At 43.8% G+C, this 22,956-nt stretch overlaps 1 protein-coding gene across 4 annotated transcripts in view; it reads right to left on the reverse strand.

Annotated features, from left to right (window-relative positions):
* ino80 (INO80 complex ATPase subunit) overlaps positions 1-22,956 on the reverse strand; it is a 210,204-nt gene that overhangs the window by 79,048 nt on the left and 108,200 nt on the right. For all 4 annotated transcript variants that reach the window (XM_080202971.1, XM_080202972.1, XM_080202970.1 and 1 more), the window contains exons 25-26: positions 21,484-21,624; positions 7,287-7,512 (exon numbers count right to left, since the gene is read on the reverse strand). In XM_080202971.1, the coding sequence (XP_080059097.1) occupies positions 7,287-7,512; positions 21,484-21,624 (367 nt within the window). The remainder of the gene's footprint in view (positions 1-7,286; positions 7,513-21,483; positions 21,625-22,956) is intronic.

The raw sequence follows: 22,956 nt of genomic DNA on the forward strand, positions 1-22,956 counted from the left end.
GCTCTGCCTCTCCAGTGTTTGTTAAGTTCCTGCCCTGGCTACTGAGCAACACTTCAGGCCACTGTTAGTAGAATTGTGCAAAAGTGCATCTCACTTCACCCATACTAGTGCCACTATTGCCACAGTTCGGTCCACCCACTCACTGACCTTAAATGTCCCATGCCATGTGGCCAACTAAAGGAAACGTTAATGCTAAGTATTGTATATTCCTGCCCTCAGTGCTCAATTTTGCAGATGTAACAGGTTTAAGGAACAAAATGGATGCCTCCCGTACCCATGGTTCCCTGATCTTCAATGAATTTTACTGACTAAAGCCAAGGACTTGAGGGATGCACGGTGGCACAGAGTTAGCACTGCTGCCTCACAGCGTCAGGGACCCGGGTTCAATTTCCCGTTTGGGTGACTGTATGGAGTCTGCATGTTCTCCGTGTCTGCGTGGGTTTCCTTGAGGTGCTCCAGTTTCCTCCAACAGTTCAAAAGACATGCTAGAAGGGTGGCACAGTGGTTAATACTGCTGCCTCACAGCTCCAGGAACCTGGATTTGATTCCTGGCTTGGGCCACTGTCTGCGTGGAGTTTGCACATTCTCCCCATGTCTGCATGAGTTTCCTCCGGGTGCTCTGGTTTCCTTCCACAGTCCCAAAGACGTGCACATTAAGTTGACTGGCCATACTAAATTGTCTATAGTGTACCATGCTGTGTAGGACAGAGGGATTAGCAGTGTAAATGTGTGGGCTTGGGATGGGATTGTCGTCAGTGCAGACTCGATGGGCTGAACGGCCTCCTTCTGCACTGTACAGTTTTGATGATTCTATGACTATGACTTCATTCAGTTAATGTTGTTGGTATGGAGGGAAATTTTACATCATGTTATTCATTTGGTGGGTTGCCCCCCTCCCCCGCCATTCTCTGCAAAGCTCTTTCAATTTACTCGTTCCTTTCTCCCCCTTCCTGACCTATTCTTCCCATTCCTCTCACCTGTATTATCCTGCCTCCCCCTCCCGCTCCAATCTGCCTCCAATATTGCAGTCCCATGCCCAGGTCATTCTGGTCTGCCTCCAATATTGTAGTCCCATGCCCAGGTCATTCTGGTCTGCCTCCAATATTAGTTATGCAGCTGACTGTCATCTGTAATGCATTCCCAATGTATCCACTTGTTCCATTATTTCCCTATATGGCAAAGTTGGCATTTATTGACCATCTTAGCTCTTTGGGATAAACAGTTGTTTGGCTGATCCTTTTTTGGAAAACTGCAATATCAGGAGCCTAAAGATTTGATTTTTGCCAATGATTGAAAAAGCACAAGCCAAATATACAAGAAAGAAATGATGAAGTATAGTAACCAAATATACAGCTTCATTTCCCATCATTTCAGATTACAGATGCCAAAACACAAAAACATTCCCAGAATGCACCAATGATCATTGTTTCTATCAGACATTAACAACGAATGTTCACTGTGACCATCCTTTAAAATATTACAACTTTATATCATATTTCATCGTGCAATTTAACATGAGTCATCAATATGATAAAAACTGGTATTTGTAGGTAAGTCGCCCCAGGCAACAATTATTTTAAATACATGGCAATGCCTCACCAGGGCTGCTTGCTTGTATTGTTGGAGAGATTTTTAAACAAAATTCGTAGGGGAATGGGAACCAGGTTATAGCATTATAAAGAAGAAACAAGCTATACAAAGAGTTCAACGAGATAGATAACACCAGAATAATAAATAGTAAAGTATTAGGTGAGGTCAGATAAAATACAAGATCATCTAACTTAAGTTGACAGCACATGCAAATGTATGAAATAGGGGAAGTCACAGAGCGATCAAAGACAATTGCTTAGAATTAAGAAACCACAGCAAGTTTGCAAGGAAATTACAGAAAAGTGCAAGAACTGAAGGTTACAACGGGACCTCTTAATATTGAGTGGGATAATAGTGTTAAAAAAAAAAGAGTGGGAAGTTTTTGAAGTGTGTTTAAAGAGAATTTACAGGTTGAGTATATTTCTGGGTCAACAAGAGAAGGCACTGCAGGATCTGGTTCTGAGGAACAAGGTGGTCAAAAAAAAATCAATCGTCCATCAGGGAATATTTAGGATAGAGTGATCATAAGGTTTAGGTTCAACACAGAAAAGAACAAGGAACAATCCAGAGTAAAAATACAAAATTGGAATGGTATGAATTTCAGAGGTTTCAGAGTGACTTCAGTTTACCTTGGACAAGTCCAAAGTTGGCAGGCAAAACTGGGCTACCTATAAAGGGGATCTGTTTTTGGTACAGGTGAGAAACATTCCCACAAGGTGGAAAGATAGGACAAACAAAGCAGAGCACCTTGGATGATGAAAGAAATAGAGAACAAGATGAAGCAGAAAAGTAGGTGTAATATAGGTCAAATGGATAATGAGAAAACCACGCTGAATATAAAAAGTTCAAAGCAGAAGTGAAAAAAGAAATGAGCAGCAAAGAGTATGAGCAGCTAATAGGGAATCCAAAAGTATTTGGTAGACATAGAAATAGTGAAAAATAGTTAGGTGGAGGGAGGCCAATAAGAGACCTAAAAGGAAAGTTACACAGAGCTACAGGCAGAAGGTCTGCTGAGGTATTAAATGGATACTTTTCATGTCTTTACCAAGGATAAAGATGATACCAAAGTCATTATTAAAGAAAGGTAGTTGAGGGCTAAACAATGATAGATGACCTATTAGGATGGCTGGCTGTGCTTACGCAAGTCAGCAGGACTGGATGGATATATTCCAAGAATATTGAGAAGTAAAAGATGGAAATTATAGAGGAACTGGCCACAGTCTTCCAATGGTTTTTGATAACAGGGATATTGCTGGAGGAGAATTGCTAATAGCACATTCTTGTAAAAAAAAAGCAAAGATAAACCAAGCGCAAAAGACCATCAGTTTCACCTCTATAGTGGGAAGGCTTTGAAAAATAATAACCCAATCATGTGCACAACTATGGATTAATTGTGGAAAGCTAGCAATTTTGTTAAACAAATTGTGCTTAACTAACTTGACTAATTTCTTTGATATGGGTAATTTCACTGTAGTAGTTGTATATGGACTTCCAAAAGACATCTGATAAAGTAACATAATTGGCTTGCCAGCAGAGTTGAAGCTGTGAATTAAAAGGCACAGTGGCAGCATAGATGTAAAATTGGCTGTATGACAGAAAACAGAACAAGAGTGGGAAGGAGTAAGGTGTACAATGGTGTTCTTCCAGATCCTTCCCAAGGTCACTGATTTTCTTAATGTCTATTAATGACATTGGATGTACAGGGCATAGTTTCAAAAATTTCAGATGACAAAACCTTGCAGGTATTGTGATCTATGAGGAATATAATGATAAACTTCAACAGAACAAAGACAGAATGGGCAAACATGTGGCAGATAGTAATAGATGCAGAAAAATGCAAAATGATAACACTTTGATCGGAAAAGTGAGGAGATGAATACACAACAACACATACAATTGTAGAAACAGAAAGCTGGGGGCATAAACCATTGAAGATAGCTGGGTCATAGGGGAGGGGGAGGGGGAGGGAAGAGAGTTAGTGTAGACTCGATGGCCCGAACAACATCCATTCCCACTGCAAAGGCTCTTATGGTTCTAAGCTGGGATGTTTTTCCTCAGGCGATGACTTTTAGGAATTAAATTAATTTTTAGGTATTAAATAAATTAGGTATTGGACAGAAGTATTCAAAATCATGAGAAGTTCAGAAATTTATGAGCGCTAAACTACTTCCATTGGTGCATGGACCAAGAACTAGAGGATACAATTATAAAGTAATTGACACAGTTACTAGAGGTTGTGAGGAAATTGTTACTACATAGTAAGCATAGTTTCTACACAGTAAGTGGGTTCATGAAAGGCAGGTCATGTTTGACCAATTTGGTAGAATTCTATGAGAACATTACATGTGCAGTGGAAAATGGGGAACCTGTGGATGTGGTGTATCTTGACTTCCAGCAGGCATTTGACAAGGTGCTGCACCAAAGACTGCTGCATAAGATAAAGGTGCACAGTGTTACAAGTAATGTATTAGTTTGGATAGCGAATTGGTTAACTAACAGAAAACAAAGAGTGGGGGTAAATGGGTGTTTTTCTGGTTGGCAATCAGTGACTAGTGGTGTGCCTCAGGGATCAGTGTTGGGGCTGCAATTGTTTATGATTTACATAGATGATTTGGAGTTGGGGACCAAGTGTAGTGTGTCAAAATTCGCAGATAACACCAAGATGGGTGGAAGAGCAAAGTGTGCAGAAAACATTGCAAAGGGATATAGATAGTCTAAGTGAGTGGGTGAGGGACTGGCAGATGGAGTACAATGTTGGTAAATGTGAGGTCATCCATTTTGGTAATAATAACACAAAATGGACTATTATTTAAAATGGTAAAAAATTGCAGCATGCTGCTGCGCAGGAGGAACCTGGATGTCCCTGTGCAGGAATCTTGAGGAGTTGGTTTGCAGGTGCAGTAGGTAATTAAGAAGGCAAATGGAATTTTGTCTTTCATTGCTAGAGGGATGGAGTTTAAGAACTATATTGCAGCTGTATAAGGTGCTGGTGAGGCCACACCTGGAGTACTGTGTACAGTTTTGGTCTCCTTACTTGAGAAAAGATATACTGGCACTGGAGGGGGTGCAGAGGAGATTCACTAGGTTGATTCTAGTGTTGAGAGGGTTGGCTTATGAGGAGATACTGAGTAGACTGAGGCTATACTCATTGGAATTCAGAAGAATGAGGGGGGATCTCATAGAAACATATGATTATGAAGGGGATAAATAAGATAGAAGTAGGGCAGTTGTTTCTAGTTTTACTAGAACTAGGGGGCATAGCCTCAAAATAAGGGGAAGCAGATTTAGGACAGAGTTGAGGAGGAACTTCTTCACACAAAGGGTTGTGAATCTGTGGAATTCCCTGTCAAATGAAGCAGTTGAGGCTACCTCATTGAATGTTTTTAAGGCAAGGATAGATACATTTTTGAAGAGTAAAGGAATTAAGGGTTATGGTGAGCAGGTGGGTAAGTGGAGCTCAGTCCACAAAAGCTGATCACAAAAAGATCAGCCATGGTCTTACTGAATGGCGGAGCAGGTTCAAGGGGCCAGATGGCCTTCTCTTGCTCCTAGTTCTTATGTTCTTAAGTGGTTAGTAACTGGAATGCAGTGCCCAAAAGCGTGGCTGGGAGTAAAGTCAACTGTAGGTTGCAAAAAGGGAATTTCATGAAGTACCTAAATGAAGGACATTAGCTGGGCCATGGCAAAAGAACGGGGAGTGGGATTGCTTGCGTGACTGTGTGGAGTTTGCACAATCTCCCCGTGTCTGCACGAGTTTCTTCCAGATATTCTACTTCCAAAGATATGCAAGCAAGGTTGACTGACTGTGTGACATTGATCCTTAGGGTCAGGAAATTGACAGGGTAAATACATGGAATTAAAGAGATAAGATTGAGATGGGATTATTAATGGTGTAGGCTCGATGGCTGAATGGTCCCCTTCTTTAGTGTAGGGATTCTATGGAACCATTTTAGGATTCGATTATATCCCCAGTAGTAGACATGTAGAAAGACAAGGGTCATCACCTACAATTGCAATTTTTCTGCAGGATATTTCAGACAGTGGATTCACTGAACTGGGATCCATCTGCAGGATATCTAACAGTAGGCACTTTCATCAGTTCCTCCTCCAATCTCTCAGCTTTTAGACATTAGTGCATCCTTTCAGTAAAAGAGGAAATCAGAGGGAAATCTTTGCAGTGGTTGGAGTGATATGCAGCACAAAGGAAGATGTGGTTGTTGGAGGATATTGCTACAGGAGTTAATCACGGTAGTGTCCTTGGCCCAACCATCTTCAGCTGCTTCATCAAAAACCTTACCTCCAACAAATTCAGATGTGGAAGCATTCACTGATGATTGCACAATGTTCAATGCTACTTCTCAGATACAGAATCAGTCCACGCCTATAAGCAGCAAGGCCTGGACAACATCCAGGCTTGGGCTGAAAAGTTGCAAGTAACAATTGTGCCATAAATGCCAGACAATGACCATCTCCAGCAGCAAGACAGAATCTAGCCACCTGTGCATGACACAGCAGCATTGTCATCACTGAATCCTCCAAAAAGCCTGACAGCCAACTACAAGGCACAAGTAAGGAAAGTGATGAAATACTCTCCACTTGCCTACTTGAGTGCAACTTCAACAACACTCAAAAAGCTCCACACAATCCAGAACAAAGAGGCTGCCTTGATCAGCACCCAATTCATAACATTAAACATTTACTCATTGATGCATAAGGATATCAGCATGCAACATATCAAAAAAGTGCAGCAGTGCAGCAAGGCTCTTCGAACAGCACCTTCTGATCTCTGCCAGAGTGTAGCAGAGTAAAAGGTCTGACACCACCAGGTTTTTTACTGTCAGACTTTTTACTGTGTTTACCCCAGTCCAACGCCAGCACATCCACATCAGAGTGTAGCAGACACATGGAACACTAACAACATCACAAACTTCCTTCCAGGCCATACAACATCTCAACTTAAAAAACAATCAAAATCCTGGATTCCCGTGCTAACAGCATTTGGGTCTATCAACACAGATAAACTGCAGCCATTCAAGAATGTAGCTCACCATCAGCTTCGCAAGGTCAATTAGGGATGAATAACAAATGCAAGCTTTGCCAGTGATTTGCACCTTCCATTCAAGGATAAAACTAAGTACAGGCCTATGTCCAGTTTAAGAGCACTCATCAAGGCAGTCCTGTGGTGTCAGAGGCCCAGAATTTCCTCCACAAGGTGCTACTGGCAAAAAAAAATTGACTGCTCAATTTGTAGGTTCTTGTTGTCAAGTCTGCAATTTTGTGAATGGTTGTACAGGGCAGAAGCACCCTAGACAATTGGTAGTCTTCATATATGTTTTACCAACCCTGAGAAGGGCCCACCTGATTTTTGCATGCACAATTTGCCAGTTGTTTTCTAATCCTTAGAGGATTAATAGGGCAATCGTACTCCAGTGGGAATGCATGCAAATACTTACCTCCAGCCTGAATGTTAAAGGATAGGAAGTAACCTACAGTAGCTGAAATCCAGCACACAAATTGCATCTCGATTTCATGCAATTTCCTCAAAGCAGTCATAATGTGATAGAAACAAACGATCAATCAAGGTCCCACATTTGAAGATTTGAGCTCATAACAGACTTGCATGCATCTCTTATACAACTATATAATAAAACAATGGGGGGGGGGGGGGGGGGGGGGGGGAGTTCTCATCTACTTACCAGGGATCCGAATGAAAGACCAGCCATGTCTGGACTGAACAGCTAACAAGCCCCCAGGACTTTCAAGGAAGAAAAAGGACAACCGATTTCTCCAATGATGAGCTAGATCTGGAGTTCCATACAAGAGGCACTGTTTGGCAGTGAGGTGACCCCCTTCCCTCATTAATCGGCGCTCGTACTCTGCACTCCGATCACAACAGTAGATGTCCCGTGGAACAGCAGTCACCTAAGACAGATAAGGCAGGACAAAAGTGTTAACAGAAAAATAGTTACATCGATACAGTTTATAGTTAATACCAATCTCATTATGCATGGTGACCCACATCTTGTCATCAGCAGCAAATGATTGACTCTAGTCATTCATTACAGTGACATTCTGGGCTTCTGTAGGAGTTCACTGGAATTAAAAATCCATTTCAACGGCATGCAAGATGTGGGTATGCAATTGTCTGTCTCCTGAACCAGACTGACAAATTCTTACTGGCGCAGAGATCTAAACTAAAAATCTAAATTACAATATTTAATTCAATCCCAATCAAATGCAGGAAGTGAAAGAGAGAGAGGGAGGAGAGAAAGACAGACAGGACTGGGAGAGATAGAGACAAAGAAAATGTGAAAATTATTCATATCTCCAAAAATGACTAAAACTGTGAAGAAACAAGATTCCACACTTATAAAAGTTAACTTTTAGCATCAGTGAGGCTGTATGGCAGTAATTAGGATGAACTACAGTTAAAAGTTTACTTACACATGAACTAATGAAACATGAGCTTTTTTGGTGCATTAGAGTATTTAGTTGACAAATACAGCAACATCACAATTTCAACTATGCATGTACACTCCTTGGAAATTGCTACCAGATTGACTCAGTATTATTTTTATCACAATGCCCAGGTCAAAGACTTCAATTTACTACACTGTGTCAAACTCACTACACTGAACATCAGTACACTGCATAGTTAGTGTCACTCTCATGGTACCTACCCATTAATAGTGCACAGCTAGTGTCAACCTCACTACTGCACAGTTAGCACCACCCTCAGTAAGCATCAATACACTGATTATGTTCCTGACTTTGTCACCCTGAAAGCAGTAAACCTAGTACTGACTACAGCTTGAGCCTCAACTATGTGCTCAAATCACGGAGTGAGTTTGAAACCACAACTTGAATTCAAAGGTGGAGCCTTACTAACTGAACCATGTTGAAAGCTCAACGGTTTTAAATCGCAACACTTCTCCCACAGAGCTAATTGGCTGGTGATACGTATGATGATCAAATTCCCCCTATGCGCCACTTTTCAATTTTAACTATATTGAGAGAATGTAATATAATTTCATGATGCAAGTTTTCGAGTCGGCATGCCTGCAGTCTACTGACTCCAAGAGATCCACTTGCCATCAGATTTCTATAATTATCATAAAAACAGAAAATGCTGGAATAACTCAGCAGGTCTGGTAGCGTCTGTGGTGAGAGAAACAAGGGTTCATGCTTGTACAATATGACTCTTCTTCGGAAATGGAAGGTGATAAAAATATGCTGGGCTTTATGCTGTTGAAAAAGGGGAGAAATAAATGGAGCAAAATAGAAAGCCAGGGATAGATTGGAGATATTAAATAACAAAGATGTCATGAAATACAAAACAAAATGATAGTATTAAACAGTAAAAGCCAGAATTAATAGCAGAATGAAGGGCAGCACTCTATTAAAGCAAAATAGCAGAATATGTTAATAGCAGAAAAAGGGTCAGCGCTGCCTGAAAGCAAAAACATGGGAACATGTGTTAAACGGGACAGACGTCGAACCAAACTCAAAACTGGGCATCCATGAGGCGCTGTGGGCCAACAGCAGTGGAATTGTACTCCAGCACAATCTGAAACCTCATGGCCTGGCATATCCACCATTACCATTAAGCCAGGGGATCAACCCGAGTTCAATGGAGTGTGCAGGTGGGTGTACCAGGAGCAGCACCAGGCATACCTAAAAATGAGGTGTCAATCTGGTGAAGCTACCAAACAGGACTGCTAGCATGCCAAATGGCAAAAACAGCAAGTGATAGACGGAGCTAAGCGAACATATGACCAACAGATCAGATCCAAGTTCTGTAGTCCTCCTGCATTCAGTTGACAACGATGACAAACAAATTAAACAACACACTGGAGGAGGCAGCTCCACAGTTATCCCCATCCTCAATGATGGAGGAGCCCAGCATATCAGTGCAAAAGATAAGGCTGAAGTGTGCGCAGCAATCTTCAGCCAGAAGTGCCAAGTGGATGATCCATCTCAGCCTTCTCCAATGATCCCCAGCATCTCAGATGCCAGTCTCCAGCCAATTTGATTCACTTCACATGTTGGAAGCACTGGATACAGCAAAGGCAATGGGCCCTGATAACATACTGGGATTAGTACTGAAGACTTGTGCTTCGGAACTTGCCGCTCTCCTAACCAAGCTCTTCCAATACAGTTACATCACTGACATCTACCCAACAATGTGGAAAATAGCCCAGGCATGTCCTGTATACGAAAAAAACAGGCCAATTACCGCCCTGTCTACTCTCAATCATCTGTAAAGTGATGGATGGGGTCATCAGTGCTATCAAGCAGCACCTGCTCAGTGACACCCAGTTTGGGTTTCGCCAGGGTCACTCAGCTCCTGATCTTATTATAGCCTTGGTTCAAACATGGACAGAAGAGCTGAATTCCAAAGGCGAGGAGAGAGTGACAGCCCTTGACATCAATGCCATTTGACCGAGTGTGGCATCAAGGAACCCTAGCGAAACTGGAATCAATGGGTATTGGGGGCAAACTCTCTACTGGTTCAAGTCATACCTCCTACATATGAAGATGGTGATGGTTATGTGTGTATGGTCAGTCATCCCAGCTACAGGACATCTCTGCAGGAGTCCCTCAGGGTAGTGTCCTAGGCTCAACAATCTTCAGCTGCTTCATCAATGACCTTCCCTCCGTCATAAGATCAGAAGTGCGGACGTTCGCTAAAGACGACGCAATGCTCAGCACCATTTGCGACTCCTCAAATACTGAAGCAGTTCATGTTCAAATGCAACAAGATCTGGACAATATCCAAGCTTGGGTTGACAAGTGGCAAGTAACATTCGAACCACACAAATGCCAGGCAACGACCATCACCAATAAGAGACATTCTAACCACTGTCCCTTGACATTAAAAGGTGTAACCGTCACTGAATCCCCCACTGTCAACAACCTTGGAGTTACTGTTAACCAGAAACTCAACTGGACTCACCACATAAACACAGTGGCAACAAGAGCAGGTCATCTCCTGACCCCAAAGCGTTTCCACCATCTGTAAGGCACAAATCAGGATGTGATGGAATACTCCCCATTTGCCTGGTTGGGTTCAGCTCCAACAACACGCAAGAAGCTTGACACCATCCAGGACAAAGCAGTCCGCTTGACTGGCACCACATCTGCAAACGTTCAACCCCCTCCAACTCTGACGCTCAGTAACAGCCGTGTGTACAAGATGCACTGCAGCAATTCACCAAAGATCCTTGGGCAATACCTTCCAAACTCTCAATCACTTCCATCTAGAGGACAAGGATAGCAGATAAATGGGAACACCACCACCACCTGTAAGTTCCCTCCAAGCCACTGACTTGGAAATATATCGCCATTCCTTCGCAGTCGCTGGGTCAAAATCCTGGAACTCCCTCCCTGTTAGCTTTGACGGCCAACTCGTGGACTGCAGCGATTCAGAGAAGCAGCTCACCACCACCTTCAAGGACAATTAGGGATGGGGCAATAAATGCTGACCAGCCGGCGACGTCCACATCCCATGAATGAATAAAAAAAAGATACAGACAAGGTGGGAGATTTAAAAAAATTCAAAATAGAGGGCAGAGTTCATGGTCTGAAATTGAGTCCCGAAGATTATAGAAGTGCCTAATCAGAAGATGAGGTACTGTGTCTCCAGTCTGCATTGGGCTTCACTGGAACATTATAGTTGGTTGAGCACAAAAATGAGAGTGTGACAGCAAGATGATGTATGACTGGAAGATTGGCATTATGTTTGCAGACTGAGAAGTGTTTTGCAAAGCTATCACCCATTTAGTCCCCCCAGTGTAGAGACAGCTGCATTGTGAGCAGCAACAACAGTAGACTAAATCAAAAAAAGTGCAAGCAAATCACTGCTTCTGTTGGAAGCAGGGTTTGAAGCCTTGTGTGCAGGTGGGGGAAGCAAAGGGGCAGGGCGTTGCACCTCCCATGATTGCATGGGAAGTTGCCTTGGGAAGGGGATGATGGAGGAGAAGATCTGGAACATGGAGGGATGGTCCTTCAAAATGCTGACTAGGCCGCGTTTGGCGATGGTGCAAGCTGGAGTTGGCAGAGGCAAGCGGGTATAGAAACTAAATCTATATTTGTTGACTTCCTAACTGTTACAGTGTGCTACTTAAAAGCATTTTGCGTAACTGTAGTTACTTTTTTGCACAACTAAAAGAGCTGCTTGGCAGCAAGTTATTATTTGCAATTCCCCCCTGGAAGGGCTGAAATCCATAAGCCAATTAGCATGTAATCCCAAAGTTGGTGAAGATTCAAACTACCAGACAGGCACTAAATGCAGACCCCAGCAGCAATTTCTATCTGTTCTGATGTTTCACAGCAGGAATCTGTTCGAATTTGAAAAAGCTGAACCCAGTGTGTTCTAAGCTACAGTTCTTTTGAATGAAATGCATGGTGTGCTTCGAGCTTGAAGTCATCGCCTCCTGGCCAAGTTTCAAGTTTTGGTTTATCACATTGCTGCAGATGGATGGCAGGGCCCTTCACAACTAATCCTGCCAAAGAACAAACTGCTGAGCAAACACAGCCCATATACGCGCAGCAAATATTTAACATGATGGGCAGGAAATGCAAACACTGAAGTGCAGCCAGTTTCCATTATCACCAAAACCTGCCCCCTCTCATCCCTTTCTCTTCGCAGATGCTGTGGTCGATAGCACCTGGACTTGATTGCTGCCTGTAAACTCTGACTAAGATGCTAATCTATTCTATAAGCTTTCTTTCATTTCAGACAATGACAGTAATTACTAGACAACTGACTGGAACTGGGTTAATGATCTCTTGAGGACAGCACGACAGAAAATCAGCACTTTATGTCAGCATGTGGCTCTAGTGCCTCCTGATGATGAGGTGACTGGAGTTCATGGACTGAAGTTCAGCACTGACTCACCAGGTCATGTAATTCAAGCTATTTACTTCAAGTCGATACAACTTTTGCCCTCTGTAAACTGACAGTAGGCAGCTTTGCCTTGGACAACAAGTCACTGAAACTGAACTGCCTCTTCCTTGACACAAACTACAACTGCTGAACAGTGCCAAAGCTGAAATCTGCAATAACCCATCCTGCTCAGACTACAAAAATAGCTGAGTTCCTCTGTGCAAAAAATAAAATCCTGATCTAAGTCCTATACACACCAGATCTGCTTTAATGTTGAATTCAAATGCTGAGATAACTGCTAAGCAGCAGGGAGAGGGGCCCCTCTCAGCCTCTTCTCGGGCAGCATGGTGACTAGCACTGCTGTCTCACAATGTGAGGGACCCAGATTAGTTTGATTGGCCATGCTAAATTGACCCTAGGTGTCAGGGGATTAGCAAGGTAAAGATGTGGGATTATGGGAGTAGGGCTTGTGGTCAGTAAAGACTCGATAGGCTGAATGGCCTCCTTCTGCGCTGTGGGGATTCTTTGATTTTGATAGTTCAGGATCCCATGATACTACATTAAAGTTGAGTACTGTGTTTTCCTGGTGCCTTACCAACATTGTTCTCAACCAGCGCACCACTAAAAAATGATGTTTGGCCATACATCTCATTTGCTATTAAAGAATCTTGCTGCAATCCTACATAACTAACTGTATTTCACGTGTGTGTGAATGAGATGCATGGGATCAAAGAGGACTCAACCCAGAATAAGTAGCTGCAAAAATGCTACAGCAAATAGTGGAGCAGCAGTGTAAGAGATTTAAGTATAACATTATTACAATAGAGCTTAAATATCTTCCAACTAGCAGGGAAGAGGATAGGTTCAAGGTAACAGAGCTATAAACATCCCAGCAAAAATTACATTAAGAACATAAGAAATAGGAGCAGGAGTAGGCCATCTAGCCCCTTGAGCCTGCCCCACCATTCAATAAGATCATGGCTGATCTGTCGTGTCTCAGTTCCACATTCCCACCCTCTCCCCATAACCCTTAATCCCCTTGCCCATCAAAAACCCATCAACCCACGTCTTAAAAATATTTAGCGAGGCAGCCTCCACCACTTCAACGGGCAGAGAATTCCAGAGATTCACCACCCTTTGAGTGAAGAAGTTCCTCCTCAACTCCAATCTAAACTGCCCCCCCCCCTTATCTTGAGGCTGTGCCCTCTAGTACTACTGTCCTTTGAGCGGGAAGAGCCTCTCCACCTCTATCCTATCCATCCCATTCATCATCTTGTATGTCTCAATGAGATCTCCCCTCATTCTTCTAAACTCTAATGAGTACAAGCCTAGTTTATTCAACCTCTCCTCATAGTTCAACCCCCTCAACTCCGGTATCAGCCTAGTAAACCTCCTCTGCACTCCCTCCAAGGCCAAAATATCCTTGCGTAAGTGCGGCGACCAAAACTGCACACAGTACTCCAGCTGCGGCCTCACCAGTGCCCTATACAGCTGCAGCAAGACCTCCCTACTTTTATATTCAATCCCCCTCGCTATGAAGGCCAGCATCCCATTAGCCTTCCTGACCACCTGCTGCACTTGCAGGCTGGGTTTTTGCGACTCATGCACAAGGACCCCAAGGTCCCTCTGCACCGTCGCACGCTGCAGTTTTTCGCCATGTAAGTAATAGTCCTTCCCACCATTATTCCTACCAAAGTGGACAACCTTACATTTGCCAACATTAAATTCCATTTGCGAGTTCCTGGCCCATTTGCCCAGCCTATCTAGATCCTTCTGCAGACTCTCCACACCCTCCGCACAATTTGCCATTCCACCAATATTGGTGTCATCAGCAAATTTCGACACCATACACTCGGTTCCTTCCTCCACATCATCTGTATAAATGGTAAATAGCTGAGGCTCAAGCACCGACCCCTGGGGCACTCCACTAGTCACCAACCACCAATCCGAATAGCACCCCTTGACCCCCACTCTCTGCCTCCTATTTGACAACCAATCCTCTATCCACGCTAACACCCTATCCCCAACTCCATGCCCCCTGACCTGTAATAACCTCTTGTGAGGCACCTTGTCAAACGCCTTCTGAAAAATCAAGAAACACCACATCCACCGGCTCTCCTCTATCCACCGCCCTAGACACATCCTCAAAGAACTCCAATAAATTCGTCAGACACGACTTCCCCTTAACGAAACCGTGCTGCGCCTGCTCTATCAAACAATTCTCCTCAAGATGCCTCGCTATTTTCTCCTTGATCACGGATTCTAACATTTTACCTACAACAGACGTTAAACTAACCGGCCTATAATTCTTTGCCTTTTGCCTGCCACCCTTCTTAAACAACGGCGTAACATTAGCCATTTTCCAATCTTCCGGCACTTCCCCGGAATCCAGCGATGTTTGGTAAATAATCACCAAGGCATCCACTATCACCTCCGCCATTTCTTTCAGAACCCTTGGATGCATTCCATCCGGTCCTGGGGACTTGTCCACAATCAGTCCCTCCAGTCTGTCGAGCACCGCCTCTCTAGTAACAATAACGTCATTCAGGTCCTCCACTCCTACCATCTTTCCATCGCTAACACCCGGCAAATTATTCACGTCCTCCTCCGTGAAGACCGAAACAAAAAAGTTATTCAAGGCCTCAGCCATTTCCCCATCCCCTACCACTAAGTCCCCCTTCTCATCCTCTAAGGGCCCAACGTTCACCCTAGCCAGCCTCTTCCTTTTTATAAAAACTCTTGCTATCCTTTTTTATATTAAGCGCCAGCCCAGCTTCATAGTTTATCCTACCCTTCTTTATCAACTTCTTTGTCATTCTTTGTTGACATTTAAACCTCTCCCAATCCTCTTCTCGCCCACTACTCTTAGCTACTCTAAACGCATCCACTTTTAATTTAACACTTTCCTTTACCTTCTTTGCTATCCATGGCTGATTATCTCTCCTCCTACGATCCTTTTTAGCCATCGGAATAAATTTCTGCTGAGCACCAAGAAAGATCTCCTTACAGATCCTCCACTGTTCCTCAGCAGACCTTCCTTCCAACGCGCTCCCCCAATCAACATTCGCCAATTCCTCTCTCATCCTACCGTACTCCCCTCTGTTCAAACAAAGGGCACATGTCCGGGAACCCACTTTCTCCTCCTCCATCTGCATCAGAAACTCCACCATACAACGATCACTCTTCCCAAGAGGATCCTTCACCACAAGGTCCCTAATTCTACCCGCCTCACTACATAACACCAGATCCAAGATAGCTCGCTCCCTCGTCGGCTCCAACACACACTGTTCAAGGAAACTATCCCGGCAGCATTCCATGAACTCCTCCTCGAGCCCACCGCGTCCAACATGGGTCGACCAATCAATATGTAGATTGAAATCCCCCATAATTATCGCTGTTCCATTCCTGCACGCCGCATTTATTTGCGCGTTAACAGCCCGCCCCACCTCCAGATCATTATTTGGGGGCCTATAAACGACACCCACCAGCATCTTCCTCCCTTTGCTGTTCCTAATCTCCACCCACAACGATTCCACTTTCTGCTCTTTGGTTCCTATATCATCCCTGACTACCACCCTGATGCTATCCTTAATCAGCAGAGCTACGCCCCCCCCCTCTCCTTTTTCCTCCCGCCTATCCTTCCTAAACACTTGATACCCCTGGACATTCAGCTCCCAGTCCCTGTCACCTTGCAGCCACGTCTCTGTAATGGCCACCAGATCATATCCATTTGTGCTGATCTGCGCCACCAGCTCATCCACTTTATTCCGAATGTTTCGTGCATTCAGATAAAGTGCCTTCATCCCAGCCTTCACCTGTACCCTATTTGCCAGAATGCCACCAACCATACTCACGCCCCCTACTCCCTTCATTATTGGGACATCCTTGGCCTCTTCCCTTACCTGTCCCCTCTCCTTTACTTTAGTCCCCGTAATGTCACCTACCCTTGCACCCTGTCTTCCCCCCCCCCCCCCCCGCCAATTAGTTTAAAGCCCTGTCTACAGTCCTATTTACACGATTTGCCAGGACTCTGGTCCCAGCCTGGTTCAGACCAACCCTATCCCACCTGAACAGGTCCCACCTACCCCAATACTGGTGCCAATGCCCCATAAATTCAAACCCATTCCTCCCACACCAGTCCCTGAGCCACACATTCATTTCCTTAATCTTATCAACCTTACGCCCGTCTGCACTTGGTTCAGGCAGTAGTCCGGAGATAACCACCTTGTCGGTTCTACTTTTTAATTCCATTCCCAGCTTTTCATACTCCCTCCCCAGATCCTCAGTTCGCATTTTGCCTACGTCGTTGGCACCCACATGTACTACAACGACCGGATTCTCACCCTCCCACTCCAGGTTCCTCTGCAGCCCAGATGCGACATCCTGGACCCGAGCACCAGGCAGACAACACACCTGTCTGTGCACTTTGTCATTGTGACAAAGGACAGTGTCAATACCCTTAACCACACTATCCCCAATTACTACTACGTTCCTTTTCACCTTCTCTTTGTCTATGTCCTGTGTCTGCATCACTGTACCGTGTGCAGTTTGCTCACCAACCTCACAGCCCTCGTTCTCGTCCACACTGGAAGCAAGAACCTCAAACCTGTTATGCAGATTGAGAGGCTGAGGCATTTGGTCCCCACCCTCCTTCCTCCGGTCCCCACCCTCCTTCCTCCTCTCAGCAGCCCCCTCTTGTTCCTGACCCTTAGAGTTAGCCAGTCTAGACGGGGTGGATGTCTCTTGCACCCCATTGTCAATGGCACCCTCTCTCCCCCTGATGAGCCTCAGTATCTGTAGCTCAGAGGCCAGCTCATCTACTTTGAGCTGGAGCTCCTCCAGCAACCAGCACTTACTGCAGACATGGTCACATGGAAGGACCCTGGGGTCCACCAGCTCCCACATCATACAGAAACAGCACATCACATGCCCCTCCATTATTCCCTGTAGTAATATTGAACAATTTCAACGCAAACTTACCTGGCCCTTTTCTCCAAAGCCCTTTGTTCCTAAGCCCTAATAGCTCACTCTGCTTCCCTCTCACTCCGCTGCCTGCTGCCTATACCAGGCCTACTTTTACACCTGGTGCTGTTTAAAAGCCTGCTTACCCACAAATCCCTGCTTTCCACTCCCTTTGAATTCTTAAAGCGGTAAACACAAAAAGCCCGCGAAAATGCTTTTAAATGATTTAAACAGTTCAGTTGAAAAACAAGAGTATGCAAGAAACATTTGGGAAGGAGGGTGAATTACAGTAAAGAACTGTGACATAGAAGTCGGAGAAGAGAAGAAACAAAAAGGACATTAGCAAGGCTCAGAGTAGAAGAGTCATTTACAACACAGGAGATCATTTAATCCACTGAGTCCATGCTGTGTCTCCGTGAAGCAATCAGGTCAAGCCACATTCTTCTGTTCTATCGCCATTCTGTCCTGCAAGTTTAGTTCCTTCAAGTTACCATTGTCTCAGCTTCTACCACCCTCATGGCATAAAGTCCCAAATCATTACCATTCGTGGAGTAAAAATATTCCTCCTCACATGCCCCTGCAATGGTTGCGCAAAACCTTAAACATGGGTCAGAGTCTGAGTGCCGTCAACTAATGGGGCAGCATTCTGTCGTTCATCTTTTCCAAACCTGTGATGATCTTGTACAACACTCCTCAATTGCTTTTGCTTCAAGCACAGCAACCCCAGCTTCATTAATCTAGCTAAGATCTCCCATCTCAGAATTGTCAGTGTAGAAGGAGGCCATTCAGCCCATTGAGTCTGCACCAATTCTCAGACAGAATACTTTACCCAGGCCCAGCCCTCACCCATCCTCATAACCCCACACATTTACTCCAATAATCCTCCTAACCTATACACCTTGGAACATTAAGGGCCAATCCAATAAACCTGCTCATTTTTGGACTATGGAAGTAAACTGGAGCACCCGAGGAAACCCACGCAGACACGAATTTAGACAGAAGTGAAAGAGGAATGATATCAAATATATGCTTCTAATAGCGAACATGGACAACTGCAGGACGACATAGGCATACTGGTGAAGTGGGCAGAGGTGCCAGTTTACTGAAGGTGCAATGCGTTGTTACTAATTTGAGACTTAAGACAAGGGAATGCCCTGAAATTGGGAACAATAAAACCATACTAACTTTTGCCCAGAGACAATCAGGTGACAGTTACAAGTTAAACCTTAAAGATTTTACCTTAGCAACATCATATGGTGAAAGAGTACCACCTTAACTGTTATTTGTTTAGTACCTTAGAACTTAAATATTGCTGAAGAGAGACATGTTGGTGGAGAGTTTTGTCCTACACTCATCAGGACAAACAGAAGGGTGCCAAATTCTAAACGAGGACTACAGGTGACAATGGTGTTGGTTGTTAGCAAGTCAACTCTGGTTGGTCAAAGCATTGCATGAAAGAAGCAACAGGGAACTATAAGCTCCCTAAGCTCCCAGATAATTCAGAAAAGACGCAAGGCTTGAACATATTCGTTTTGTTTGCAGGGAAGGGATCCTTGCATGCGAATGTGGGTTGCTTCTAGCAAGCATAAATGAATAATACTAAGAACTTGACTGATTATTTTAAATAGGTATGGAGTGTGGAGCTATTATCACATTCAGGTTGTTCAGCAAGTGCTTCCCACTTGAGGAAGTGCATCTAACTAGGCATTTTGTTTTGAGTTTTGCAAGCACTGCTGGTTGCGTAAACTTGTGCTCCATCTACTGTGGACAATCAAAGGAATATGATATTTGATTCTATCAACCAATCACTGGGCCTCCATATCGTGCATCTTGTTGGCACTAAAACACAATGCTGCCCAATTGTGTGGGAAGCAGAACATATTTTTGGACTGTTCGCAGTATCCTGCCAGTGGAAAGTACCACTCATGTAGCCACTGCAAAGTGATACATGTTGCTTCACCTGTTGTTCAAATTTTTGAGATACTTCGCCTTTCCAGATTAACTTAAGATATACCGGATACCTTTCAAGTGGAAAAGTGGCAGCCTTTAACACAAGTTTGTGTGATACACAACAAACAATGATCTGCTGCTGTCAGTCCAAAAGAACGTTCTGCCTTCCTCCAAATGAGCAGTGTTGCACATGAATTTCAATGTTGGTGCATGCCAGAAATATAGACCATATGTCCCAGAGACTAGCTAATTGAATCAAACAGCGTATTCCTTTTGGTTATTTGTAATAGGCAGAGTAAAAGATGCTCAATGAACCTGCACTCGCAAAACCAAAAACAAAACACCCACCATTAGGTGAGATTCCCTGTCTTAAGCAACACCTGCTGACAATTCTGTGCGTGCACACAGGTACACTAACACAAAATTTAAGATAATCAGTCAAGCTCATAATGTGGCTCATTTACACTTGGTAGAAGTGACATATTTCATATGAAGGGACCAGTTCGCCACAAAAAGGTACAAGCTCAAGCCTTGTGCTGTTTTGACTTACTCAGGCGATTGGAGAGCCTAGCATTCCATTGCTTTCTCCATGGCAAAGCCTCAGCTAATCAAAATCAACTTGCCAATCAATCATTACCCTTTTCTCCTGAATATAACTTGCGATTGTTGAAATTTGGCATTTGTCCTGATGTATGCTAGATGGAAAGCTTCAGCACCATGTGCCTCTTTTCAGCAATACTTTTACTGAATATAGTTAAATATTTTTGATAGTATTACAAAAAAAAAAATCAGTACTACAGTAATGCTGTGTCCAATTCTATGGAGAGGTAAGATAGAGAAAAGTGTGTTGGAATGCGACATGTTGTAAGGTTATTACATTTTAAACTGTCTCCTTTAAGCTAAAATAATATCCCAAAATGGGAACGAAGAACGAGTGAGAGGGTGCGAGCCCACACAAGCCCGTAAATACAAATACTGTGGCTGTAAGAGCGGGTCAGAAGTTGGAAATTCACCTCATGCCTCCGAAGCCCAGACAATGCAGAAATGTGACAGAATACTCTCCACTTGTCTGGATGAGTGCAGCTCAACAGTATGCTGGATAAAGAAAACTGCCTAATTGGTAGTTCATCTCGTATCCTGAAACATCTGCTCACTCCACCATCTTTGCACAGTGGTTGCAGTGGGTAACATCTACAAATGCACTGTAGCATCTAAGGCTCCTTTGGCAATAATTTCCACCCTACGACCTTCACCATGTAGTAAAACAAGAGCAGCAGACACACGGTGAACACCATTACCTGCAAGTTCCCCTCCAAGTCACACAGCACCCTTATCGGGAACTATATCACCATTTCTTAATTATCACTGGGTCAAAATCCTGGAAGTCCCTCCCTAGCAGCATTGTGGGTGCACCTGCACCACATGGTCAGTAGCAGTTTGCCACCACCAGCACACCACCTGCACAAAGGCAATATAACTGGGCAATAAATTCTGTCCTTGCCTGCAGTATTCACATCCCAAGAATAAACAAACAAAATTATACTGCAATAAAGGAAACATTGCAAACAGTAGAGAACAAGCATACAAAAGAACTTGGAAAAAAATGCCCATCATTCTACTCATGTAGAAAGTATGCTGTGCTGGTTGGTTGCTGTGAGATACACATTATCAGTGATAATACAGCTGGCTGTTTACACAGGTATAGCAAACCCCACAATAATCTAACTCTGTCCAGCAACCCAGAAAACAAACAATGCTATCTATTTATAGACCTAGGGCTTTGAAAGTACAGCTACTGTAAACCAACCAACTGGTCCATCTGACAACCCATAAAATACTCATGTTACTGATCCAAATCATTTCTGTTAGATTGAATTGTTTTAGTGTAATAAATTAAACATTTCAAAATACTCAAATAGTCATTTATTACAGCAATTTGTGCAGAAGGTATTTTCTGGTGATCTACTGTCATTAAGATAATTGTTCTTCATGTGAAATACTTGACTCCCAGTCCTCCCAAAACAGATACGATTTCCAACCTGCAATGCTCCCCCGTGACTGTGAAAGCCAAATGAATGGATTTGGATGCTTACCTTGGGTATGTTGTTATAAAGGAAGGCTGGCATTTCTGTGGGTTGACTGTGGCGGATGGATGAGGTAGCCAATTTCCGTCGATGGACAAGGTGCTGTGAATGGCTGATTATTGCTTTGCAATAGCCAGTAAAACAAAGATCCTGTGACACAAACAGATTGTTCATCAAAACTGCAATTCTCAACAACAATTCACTGCAGAGTGTCTGTAAGTTACCAACTGAAGAAATGGACAGTGGGCATTCCCTGTCCCAACATGTTTCAGTTGACTTTACAAATGAAAAGGCTCAGGTTTGAGCTTCCGTTCTGATACACTACCATGGAATGACAAAATCCTTCGGGATTCAGACATTCAATTCTGACAAAATACTTCACTCAAACAGTTGAAGCAGGCAAGTGCCTCAATGCACTATTACAGGATTCACTCAATCTTGTTCCTTAAAAAAAATGAAATGCTCTTTATTAACTGCACTGTCAGCAAATGCTAGCTGTGCGAACTGCAAGATTCGCCTGGCATCTGTTTAACAAGCAGCATGAGCCTGGATGCGAGTGGGTGCACATTGATAAGTGGTATGACACTGGCATTCATTAATAATGGTACAACATTGGCGCCACACAAGTACAAGGCAATGACCATCTCCATCGAGAGCAAAACTAATCATCTCCTCATGACATTTATTGGTATTACCATTGCTGGGCCCACACTGTCATCATCCTGGGGACTGCCACTGACAGAAAAGGACAGCACAGTGGATAACACTACTGCCTCACAGCTTCAGGACCTGGGTTCGATTCCAGCCTTGGGTGACTGAGTAGAGTCTGTACATTTTCTCCAAGTTTGCATGGGTTTCCTCTTGATGCTCCGGTTTCCTTCCACACTCCTAAGATTTGTAGATTAGGGGGATTACTGGGATAAATATTTAACTGTTACAGGGATAGCGCTTGCATGAGATGCTTTGTCACAAAGTCAGTGCAGTCTCAATGGACTGAATGGCACTGTAAGAATTCGATGATTCTATGAGAAACCTAACTGGGACAGCCACATAAATTCCATAGCTACAAGAGCAGGTCAGAGATGAGGAATTGCTTGTTGCCAAGGCTCAAAGTCAGAATTGTGGTGAATACTCTACTTGCCTGGATGAGAGTAGTTTCAACTATACATAAAACAAGCTCGACACCATCCAAAACTGCCCAGTTGGTACCCCACCTGCTGTATTAAACACTCATCCCTTCTGCCACCTACGCAGTGGTAGAGGTATACACATTGATAAAATGCACTACAGCAACTCACCAATACTCCTCAGCATCTTCCAAATCCACAACGTCCACCATCTAAAAGGACAGGGTCACAGACACATAGGAACGCCACCACCTACAAATTTCTCTCCAAGCCCTCCATTACCCTGGCTTGGATCAAAATTACATTTCCTTCATTGTCAGGATCTTTCAGGATCAAAGTCTTGGAACACCCTAAC

The sequence above is a fragment of the Carcharhinus amblyrhynchos genome, chromosome 14, assembly GCF_965287045.1.
Source record: "Carcharhinus amblyrhynchos chromosome 14, sCarAmb.v2.hapA, whole genome shotgun sequence".
NCBI lineage: Eukaryota > Metazoa > Chordata > Chondrichthyes > Carcharhiniformes > Carcharhinidae > Carcharhinus > Carcharhinus amblyrhynchos.